At 42.3% G+C, this 10,421-nt stretch overlaps 2 protein-coding genes and 1 long non-coding RNA gene across 4 annotated transcripts; 2 read left to right on the top strand and 1 right to left on the bottom strand.

Annotated features, from left to right (window-relative positions):
- Positions 1-530: 530 nt before the first annotated feature.
- On the top strand, positions 531-6,758 carry LOC6505922 (NADP-dependent malic enzyme). 2 transcript variants are annotated; one of them, XM_014905352.3, is made up of 7 exons: positions 531-914; positions 3,252-3,441; positions 3,498-4,547; positions 4,603-4,755; positions 4,818-5,112; positions 5,170-5,334; positions 6,243-6,758. In XM_014905352.3, exons 1-7 carry the CDS (start codon positions 898-900, stop codon positions 6,266-6,268), a joined length of 1,896 nt encoding a protein of 631 aa, XP_014760838.1. In that variant the 5' UTR covers positions 531-897; the 3' UTR covers positions 6,269-6,758. The 2 variants fall into 2 exon arrangements, with proteins under 2 accessions (XP_014760838.1, XP_001964626.1); XM_001964590.4 differs by having other exon boundaries at positions 537-914; positions 5,170-5,298; positions 5,369-6,758.
- LOC123257047 lies at positions 6,527-7,078 on the bottom strand. The gene is made up of 2 exons (XR_006506977.1): positions 6,988-7,078; positions 6,527-6,885 (listed from the first exon to the last, which is right to left on the bottom strand). It is a non-coding gene; the product is annotated as an uncharacterized LOC123257047 (long non-coding RNA).
- Positions 7,079-7,156: 78 nt separating this feature from the next.
- On the top strand, positions 7,157-8,944 carry LOC6505923 (serine protease grass). Its single transcript, XM_001964591.4, has 6 exons — positions 7,157-7,312; positions 7,387-7,559; positions 7,819-8,032; positions 8,093-8,141; positions 8,197-8,390; positions 8,456-8,944. Exons 1-6 carry the CDS (start codon positions 7,249-7,251, stop codon positions 8,878-8,880), a joined length of 1,119 nt encoding a protein of 372 aa, XP_001964627.1. The 5' UTR covers positions 7,157-7,248; the 3' UTR covers positions 8,881-8,944.
- The last annotated feature ends 1,477 nt before the right edge of the window (positions 8,945-10,421 follow it).

Below are 10,421 nucleotides of genomic sequence, written 5' to 3'. Positions count from 1 at the left end.
GCCAAAATTGATTTTTTCATAATTTTTTTTCGAAAAAATTAAGTTAGTTTTCTCGTAAACTTTAGACACGATTCCACACTGTTCTATACATTTTTTTACAGACTTTAATTTAAATAAATTTAATTTTTATTTTGTACATATGTATCTCCATGCCCAATTAATATGATGTTGATAACTTTCGCTCAAATGAAAGTATTAATAACTTGTGAACTATGACAGAATAAAAGTTTTCATAAATACTGCCTTTATTGTCTAAATAATATAGAGTATTTAGACTTTTCTTCCTTTATAAACTAGAGATTAGGATTCGTTTAGGTTTTTATATAAACTAGAGCTTAAACGAATCAGTTCCTTTAAAAACCACAAAGAATTTCACAAAATATTCGTAAATGTTTCATATCTCGTAGTATACACTGTGTTTTATTTCAAATAAATAAATAAAGTAAGAAAATATATTATTAACAAAATAAGAATATAAAAATAAATAATGATGGTGGACTCTTTGACGTGAATAAAAAAGAAGTAATATTAAACTTGGAGATCAAATTTGAGGAATAAAACTAGTTCCGAGCCCACATCTGGCATATCTAGTGTGATCTAGTTCAACCTCGAAAGCGCTCTTTGCGAGCTTTTAGTGTGGCTGCCTGCGAAGCTCTGGGGAAAGGGCTTTATTTTCAAATTTGGCACTCAATAGGACCGTACTGCTCGCTTGTCAAAGTTGGGGTGGTTGGAACCGCGCAATCCCCATTTATATCCACATCCACTCTTGTTCCTGGAAAAGTCGTATAACGCCAGCACCAGCGGACGCGTATAAAAGTATTAAATAGTGCATAGTAGCGCGACGAGAGTACGAATAGCAATCAAGTGGCGCACGGAAAGCAATTCTAGGAAACAAAAATGTTCTCACGACCCAGGTGAGCTTATTTCGATTTGTTTTCCTTCGCGTGGCAAGGAGGACGAAGGACGTATGGGTGTGTTGTGGATTATGCAACATTGTGACAAAGGAGGAGGAGGAGGAGCTGCCCCAGCTGGTAGCCCAGTGACCTAGTCAGACGCGAAGCCGCCAAGACTTCGTGTTACTGCCAGATGTGTATTTTGCCTCCCCTTTGCTATTTTCTGCAGCTTTCGGTTTCTGTGAGGGCTTCGCACATGGCCCGACATTGACCCTTATTCCCCAGTTCCTCTCGCTAGTGGCTAGAATATTTTCACTTTCATTGGCAATTGCATAAGTGCTCCTCTCGTTTTTTTTAATTCTTTACCTTTCCGTGTTGTTGCCAAAACAACAAACAACTGAAAAAAATCAATGCAACACCTTCAAAGTCCATGGACATGGACACATATTCACAAATTGTCTGGCGAATTCTAAAATTAGTGTGTATACCAAAAAAAAAAAAAACAAATAAATGTGTGTTTCGCTTCTGTAAGCGTTTTCCGTTGCCAAGTTCATCAAAAAAAGTTCTCAGCTGGTCCGCTGGCTGGCTGTCTCTTTCCCACGCGAACCGTTAGCTGGCCCCATAGAGCCAAAAAATAAAAATCCGAATGGCAAACAAGAGTTTGTTGAACTCGGCTAGGTCTCATGGCTTCTAGAGTACACTTCCTAGGGAGTTTAGGGCCCAAAATATGCCCCAATATTCTGCCAGCCAGCCACCCAACGCGGCCCAAAATTTACGGCACGCTCTTATTCCGTGTAGATTCCGTAGATATGCGAAATTATTTAGCACTTGACAAGTGCTCATGTGAGTTCCGTACAAACAGCCACAAAAACTGAATTGAACGATACTGTTACCTAAACGATAATTATCAGTAGAGGGAGGCACTCGAAGAGGAGGGCTTCTCCGGCCGCTTTCACGTCACTAACTGGTTACAACCCGTATCCGATCGGAGGCGCTGGCGATATTCCATTCCATCATCAAAGAACCGCAAACATTAGTCACACGCCTCTGTATCTGATTCTGGTGCTGTTTCTGTTTCTGTGCTATGCCCCTAGCGTAATTAGCACCAGCTAATGGAATTGAAAACTAGCGAAAAAACATATCATAGCACAACTCCGGTCAGTCCAATAGCACCACACGATCAAGCGAACTATTTTTAAACTTCGAGTGGGCCTTTCCCACCAATGACTCAAAAATAATTGTCAAGTGCTTATTTTTTCAATCAAGTGATTGTTTTGTAACCCACTTTAAATGTGTTTTTTTTTACTTGGTACTTAATCTAAAATCTAATCTTTTAATTTTAATTTTGAGAACTGCACTTCATGTACTAAATTAAAAAATAGGGAAATCATGCGCCTGAATTGTGTAACTTAAGAGCCCATCACTGGGTTGAGTTTAAAAATAACTATTCTATTAGATTTTCGACAGTTCCTTAACTTAACTTCAATTGTTTTTTAAAATCTAAAATTCCTTTTAGTGGGCAGAAAAAAATTGACATTTTTTTATCCTCTACAAAGCAAGGGATTTCATAGGATTTAAATTAGTTTAGCTTTTACCTAGTCAATTAATAATTTAAACTAAGCCTGTAAAGTTTATAAAATGCAATAGTAATGAAAACTTGATATTTTTATAAATAAAAATAATATTAACCATTTTTTTCATTAAGACTAGACGTTGTAAAAATGGTTCTATTTTGAGTGTTTGAAACATTTTAGGTTAAATCTTGAATATTTTCATCTATAAATGTTGAATATCAATATTATTATTCTATAAATATTTTCTATAAAATCGTTATTAAATAAACAATGTTTCCTCCATATAATGTCAAAATGCCAGGAACGGTCTAAAATATATTTTTTAACATTTTCAGTGCAAACTTTAGTTGAAATCTTAACACAATCTAGAGATTCTAAGAGTGTTACTAACATTATGACGGCATCTGTTTTAGATTTTATCACGATGTTGTCGTCAAGCCATCCATCCCCCTTATCTCCAGTGGTTCTGGTCTGGGGGCAGAGCTGTAAACGATGCGGCTTAGTTTCCTTGTTCTACATACATATTTATATTTTTATTTTGGCGTGCCCCACGCGGTGATAAACAAAAAGCAGCTGACGGCGACCTTGAGTAGTTTTTTTTTTTTTTGCAGAGGGTTGGGGTGGAAGGGGTAGTCAGGGGAAGGCGGAAAAACACTTGTAGTGCAATGTCAAGAATGTCAGCCGGTGGGTGGCCCATCCTCAGCCCCATTGCACAGTCGAGAGTGCTAGGGGGGTCCTCCAATTGATAAAATGGCCCAAGTAATGTACTCTTTGCAATTTCCAGCTTATGTGGAACTGTGGGCAAGCTGTGCCGGTGCGGCACTTCAGCGACGGCGACTGCAGCCGGAGCGCCCTCGACAGCAGCACCAGCCACAGCGCCGGTCGTCCGTAGGTACCAGGAGGTGTCGGGCGACATCATCACCCCCGGCCAAGTGCGGGGTATTGATCACATTCGTGATCCGCGCCTCAACAAGGTAGGGTATCAAAAGATAAAGTATTATACCAATCACAAACACCATTGCTGTTTCAGGGCTTGGCCTTCACCCTCGAAGAGCGCCAGACACTGGGCATCCACGGACTGCAGCCGGCTCGCTTCAAGACGCAGGAGGAACAGCTGCAGCTCTGCAAAATCGCCGTGAATCGCTATACGGAGCCGCTGAACAAGTACCTGTACCTGAGCGATCTGTACGATCGTAACGAGCGCCTGTTCTTCCGCTTCCTGTCGGAGAACATCGAGGACCTCATGCCCATTGTATACACGCCCACTGTGGGCCTGGCCTGCCAACGTTTCGGTCTGATCTACCGTCGCCCGCACGGACTCTTTGTGACCTTTAACGATCGGGGACATGTCTTCGATGTGATGAAGAACTGGCCGGAACCGGACGTGCGCGCCATTTGTGTAACGGACGGCGAACGAATCCTGGGACTGGGCGATCTGGGTGCCTGCGGCATGGGCATTCCCGTAGGCAAGCTGGCCTTGTACACGGCTCTGGCTGGCATCAAGCCGCACCAGTGCCTGCCCATCGTGGTGGATGTGGGCACCAACAACATCGATCTGCTCGAGGATCCTCTGTACGTGGGACTGCGCCAGAAGCGGGTTGTTGGTCGGGAGTACGACGATTTTATTGACGAGTTCATGGAGGCGGTGGTGAAGCGTTATGGCCAGAACACACTCATCCAGTTCGAGGACTTTGGCAACCACAATGCATTTAGGTTCCTAGACAAGTACCGCAACACATACTGCACCTTCAACGACGACATCCAGGGCACCGCCGCCGTTGCTGTTGCTGGCTTGTACGCGTCCAAGCGCATCACAGGCAAATCCTTCAAGGATTACACTTTCCTTTTTGCTGGAGCGGGAGAGGCGGCCATCGGCATTGCCGACCTGACGGTTAAGGCTATGGTCTCGGAGGGCGTGCCCATCGAGGAGGCCTACAACAAAATCTACATGGTGGACATTGACGGTCTGCTGACCACGACCCGCAAGGTGGGAAGCCTGGAAGGCCACAAAGTCAACTACGCCAAGGACATTGCGCCCATGACAGATCTCGGTGAGATTGTCTCCACCATCAAGCCAAGTGTAGGTTATCTTCGATTTTAATATATTTTATACTTATTTCAACTTTTGTATGCAGGTGCTTATTGGTGCTTCGGCTGCTGCTGGCATCTTCACTCCACAAATCCTGCGCACCATGGCCGATAACAACGAGAGACCCGTGGTCTTCGCCCTCTCCAATCCCACTAGCAAGGCGGAGTGCACCGCTGAAGATGCTTACCACCATACGGATGTGAGTTAACTTTTTTTATTATTCACCTAAATGAACACCATAAATATGTGTATGATTTTTAGGCTCGCGTGATCTTCTCGTCGGGCTCTCCATTCCCACCTGTCAAAATGGGCGACAAGACCTACTATCCCGGCCAGGGAAACAACGCCTACATCTTCCCGGGAGTGGGATTGGGTGTTATCTGCACGGGAACGCACCATATTCCCGACGAGATGTTCCTGATCGCCGCCCAGGAGCTGGCAAACTTTGTTGAGCCCGCCGACATCGAGCGTGGATCACTGTATCCCCCGCTATCCAGCATCCGAGACGTGTCAATGAACATAGCTATTGGAGTGACCAAGTGCGCCTACGACAAGGGTAATTCAAGTTTGAATAAGAAATATAAAAAACAGAATTTAAATGAAAATATTTTAGGCCTGGCATCTACGTACCCCGAGCCACAGGACAAGCGCAAGTGGCTGGAGAACCAGCTGTACAACTTCAACTACGAGAGCTCGATGCCGGTGACCTGGGCCTGGCCCCGAATGCCCTACATTAAGACTCGTGAATTAGTCCCCACCAAACTCTATGGAAAACAAAGTGATAATTTAATTTTTTCTCTATTCTCTTCTAGGCGAAGAAAGCCCGCTCATTGCCGCCATCAAATAAAAAGCATAAAAGCGTTCAATTTCGGTTGACTGATTGATGGCACCACTCTGTTTTGCATCCTAACCCACTCTACTACTTCCAAGCGTTCACCATGAGCACCAAGCAACCAACCAACCAAAAATCGACTACTAACCAAGCCTACTCTAGACTAGAAACTCCAAAATGAGCTCACTTTGTTTAAATGTTTGTTGAGAAATCAGTGGACTCCGTTTGTCAAGCTCGATGCGCTCAGAATAGTTAGATGGAATCAGCAATAATAATTGTTAATAATATTATTAATCTAATGCCCCATTTGAGGGAGAGTATAATGGCTTAAGATGGACGACGGAGTCCACTGATTTCTTCCTAAGTGTATTTTCAAAATTGTTCATAGTATTATGTATGTATGTATGCCAGTTTTGATATTTGTATAAATTATCATGTTTATTAATTTTGTGATACCAAACGACGAAGCTGACGCCGACTGTGACGATGACTGTGACGATGTGACTAGCCTCTGAAAATGCAATTACGCAGTATTCTACCGTTCCCCATACTACCAACTACTATCCTATCTAAATTTCTTTGTGCTTTGTTTTTGGTTTGCTGTCTGTAACCACCCACCCACCCAATTGGCTTTGCATTATTCGCGTCTTGCCATAACCTCTAGCGTTCTGTGCATCCTAGCTTTTGATCTGATCTGCTAATGTCTACTAGCTACTAACTATGACGGCGGCATCAAGCGAGCTATAAATCTATAAAGAACATAGATGAAATTCACTGCTTAATTTCACCCGCTTCCAAAATTCGACAATTGATTGATTTATCTATTGCTATGTTTCCCTTTCGTTGCCCCACAGAAAAAGAAAAAGAAGAAATTATGTAAATTAGCCAACTACTAGTCATCCCGAACCAACCAACCAACCAACCGACCAACCGCCTAGAAAAATTGGCTAGACAGCAGAGCTATTTAACTGTTACGGTGAGAACTGGTGAGAACAATCCAGCAACCCAATCAACCAGCCATGAAACAACCAACCGATTCCGATTCCACATGTAAAACAACTAAATTTGCTGCCGTTAACCACCAACTATCCAAAATTTTGTACTATGACATTTGTTTTTATCGCTTAGTTCCCTTATATCCATACATAGATATAACTGAGTGACGATTTTATTTGTTGTTGAGCCATGTCTGATATTTATTAACGCAATTACGCAGCTTTTGCTATAATTTATTGTTACAAAGGTCAACTTAGTTGTATCAATAATTAGAACCCCCATGCCCCGAAACGATCGATCGGACCGATTAAGCCATTGTACCACTGACTAGATCTTGATGTGCGATAAACAATAAAATTAAAACAAAAGTTAAACACTCGCGTTTCTGCTTTATGGGATCCTTTGTGATGAGTGTTTGTCAATAAGCTTCAGAGCTCTTGGTATTGTGACGCGGCTTTGTTTGTTTGCGAATCTCTGGGAGATTTGAGAAATACGAGTTTTCTTGACGAGAGAAGACCGAGAACCGAGAGATCGAGAATGGGAGATTCAAGTTTATTAGATCTTATTTGGCTTTTTATTTATTATTATTTCATTTCTTATTACCTGCCTGGGAGCCAAGATGTGAGACAAAAGTTGCATTAAAGTATATGGGTATTCCCAGACTGTGTTTCATAGATCTGTGCTTCTTAGTGGAGCGAAGTGGTGAGCTGGGATTTAAATTGTGATCTCTTTCGCTCGCCTGGGGAGTGGACTGAAATAAAAATCGACTTCTCGGCTCTCCGGCTCCCAGTCGAGCTTGGAGCGTCTAGAATTCCACATCGCACCACGACCAGTTGAGGTCCGATCAGCAATCAAGCAAGTGAGATGATAACCGGCAGCCTCGTAGTCGTTGCCCTCGTGTCGCTGGGAGTGCGATCCGCCCGAGCAGGTTAGAGGAGTTCTCGCGAATCCGCGATCCGGCTTTGTGCAATGCTAATATTGTTGTACAATTACATGGGTTAGCCTATGGCGATGACTGCAGCACTCCCGACGGCGATACCGGCCTGTGTCTGCCCTTCTCATCCTGTCGGAACATCGAAGAGCGGCTCACGGAGAGCCAGAAGTCCGGACAGAAAGTGCCTCCCGAATTCGCAGCCTATTTGCAGAAGTCCTTGTGCGGGGAGTTCAATGGAGTGGTAAGTTGCAGCCCTGAGAGTGTCTATACGCTGGAAACCTTTAAGGGGAACCCCAATAGTTTCCACAGGTGTTTGCTTTCAAACTGCACATTGCAAATAAGACTCGAGAAAGTATTCTAATTAACAGACTTGTTTACATATAGAATAGCTTTGCAAACCAATTAGCTTTGTGAATAAATTATTGATAGTCTTTCTAGGAAGCAAAATATATAAGGCTATAATATAATTCTTTATTAATATTTAAACATTACCTCTGTAGCGCCACTTCTGCTGTGCATCGAATCAAATCCAGCACAACTCCAAGACAATGGCCCTGCTGAAGGATGAAAAATTCGACTGCGGCAACTTCCTTAACCAAAGAGTAGCCAATGGATACGAGGTGAAGCTCTCCTCCAGGCCCTGGATGGCCCTGCTTCGATACCTACAGTTTGGAGAGTCCCGATTCCTATGCGGTGGCGCCCTCATCTCAGATCGTAGGTATCTGTTTTTCAAAAACAAAAAAAGTATTACAACTTTTTCTTTGTATTCCGAAGGCTATATCCTCACCGCTGCCCACTGCGTACACGATCATGAGACTGAACTGTAAGGAACTGAAATATTAATCCATAGAATGTTACTATCCATAAATTACCTTTAGTTACGAAATTCGATTGGGCGAGCATCGCATTTCCACGTTGGAGGACTGCAGGCAGCAGGGACGGAAAAAGAAGTGTGCTCCACCAGTGCTGGATGTGGGAATTGAGAAGTATCTCATCCATGAGAAGTACGACTCCCGGCACATTATGAACGACATAGCACTGCTGCGTCTCAACACCACTGTGTCTTTCCAGAGTTAGTAGTTTTATTTTTATTTTTATTTTTATTTCGAATTCTTAACGAATATATACTTTTTCTAGAGCACATTAAACCCATTTGCCTACCCATCACGGATGACTTGAAGCAACAGGCGGAGCAGATTAACACCTACTTTGTGACTGGCTGGGGCACCACTGAGAACGGTTCCTCGTCGGATGTCCTGCTCCAGGCCAATGTGCCGCTCCAGCCCCGATCCGCCTGCTCTCAGGCCTACCGCCGGGCAGTGCCTCCCACCCAACTGTGTGTGGGTGGCGGCGACCTGCAGGATTCGTGCAAGGGCGATTCCGGAGGTCCCCTTCAAGCTCCAGCCCGCTACTTGGGTGAGTTTGCTCAGCGCATGGTGGAATTCGGCATCGTGAGCCAGGGCGTAGTCTCTTGCGGCCAAATCAGTCTTCCGGGCTTATACACTAATGTCGCGGAGTACGTCCAGTGGATTACGGACACCATGGCCATACACGGACTATGAAATATTCTAAGTAACTTGTAAATTCTCAAATATATAGATATGATGTGCATATTTGTAAAATTAATTATAGCTTGTGGTTTTGTTGGGAATCGGGTGAATAAAAAATATATATATTCCTTAATGAAATTAATTAATGACTCATATTCATGGCGAAGGAAAATGTATTTCCCTTAAAATTCCCTTAAAATCTACATAGATTTTCAATATCTTGACGGGTGCAATGAGTCATAGTTTGATATAGTTGAAAATATGCAAATATATTCGAATAAATACAAGAAATATATCATTTTAAATTATTAAATTTTATTCAGTTTGCATGATATCATAATTACACATACCTACAGCTCTTTACTCAAAGGCTTTTTATTCAACAATCAACTAACCTGAGCTCAATCTCTTTATTATTTATGAATATTTAGCATCAGATTGTGCAATAGAGGTATGAGTAATGTTGTTTAAGCCTCTTGAGCTAAGTTGCTTGGGGGTAGAAGACCTGTAGAGGAAATGTGCTATTACCGAGTTGTTAATCAAATGGAGATAATACATCTAGTATATAAGCTATACTGAATGTTGAGACGCGATAAGGGTCGCAAATTAAATTATTAGTTAATCGGAATAATGCTTTTCTCAAGTACTTGTTGCTTCCGACCTATCCTAAGGGAAGGCATTAATATTCTATACGGAGTAAAGTTCATTTTTTAATTAATAAACCGCATGATTTTGGGGGATTTTTTTGTGTGGCACGCATCGCGTATTTAAAGATCTTGCCAATAATGCTGGGAATTTCTGTTCTGGAAATTCCATGTTACACATATCCTAAAGAACGGGTTTCGATGCCCGACGATCTGTCTTATGGGCGTAACCAGGTAAATGGGGAACTTGCGACTGAAATGAGAAAAAATAATATTAATTGAGAAAAAAGTACCGCCTATAATGGGTGCTGGCCCATCTGTTGGACGCGGGCTGTAAGCGTGCCAGTCCCCGAGACACCAGTGTCCGGCAGTCTACAGACTGCATATATTTATGGGATAGTGAGATATTGGCTGAGACTCTAAAGAGATACAAGTCTAGAGTGGGAGAGCAACCAATTTGTATGGGGTTTCCTAGAATTTAATCACGTTTCCCGAGCTCACATCCACTCGTATTATTGGCTAAATATCATATCATCTAGCAGATATCATATTACGAATTAATTATTTTTAAAAATATGTATATCAAACTTGACAAATTCAATTCGTAGCAATAAAGATAGTTCTAACTATTCAACTTGTTAGATATTTTGTTGAATATTATCTTAAAAGTTGTCAATTTTCAGAATTTTCAGTATTTTTAACTTCCCAAAAACATTAGTGATATCATATCACTAATATGCGATATAGATTGTATCGCCTACTACATAGCACCTAAACAATAAGTGTAATTTCCCACGGACTTATTAGACGCCATCTCGATATGGTAGCCAATACATGACACGGTCTATTGGCGTCAGAACCTGGTCAGAACCTGTTCATGGGATGAGAAAGCCGCTTTTTGATCTGGGA

The sequence above is a fragment of the Drosophila ananassae genome, chromosome 2L (assembly GCF_017639315.1).
Source record: "Drosophila ananassae strain 14024-0371.13 chromosome 2L, ASM1763931v2, whole genome shotgun sequence".
NCBI lineage: Eukaryota > Metazoa > Arthropoda > Insecta > Diptera > Drosophilidae > Drosophila > Drosophila ananassae.
The sequence above is the reverse complement of the archived record's forward strand: the minus strand, read 5'-3'. Positions and strand labels throughout refer to the sequence as shown.

Coding starts and splice junctions, on each gene's coding strand:
- LOC6505922 (XM_014905352.3), top strand. Junction 3,442..3,497: donor GTGATCCGCGCCTCAACAAG/GTAGGGTATCAA, acceptor TTGCTGTTTCAG/GGCTTGGCCTTCACCCTCGA. Junction 5,113..5,169: donor CAAGTGCGCCTACGACAAGG/GTAATTCAAGTT, acceptor AAAATATTTTAG/GCCTGGCATCTACGTACCCC.
- LOC6505923 (XM_001964591.4), top strand. CDS start 7,249: ATGATAACCGGCAGCCTCGTAGTCGTTGCCCTCGTGTCGCTGGGAGTG. Junction 7,313..7,386: donor AGTGCGATCCGCCCGAGCAG/GTTAGAGGAGTT, acceptor TACATGGGTTAG/CCTATGGCGATGACTGCAGC. Junction 8,142..8,196: donor CACGATCATGAGACTGAACT/GTAAGGAACTGA, acceptor AATTACCTTTAG/TTACGAAATTCGATTGGGCG.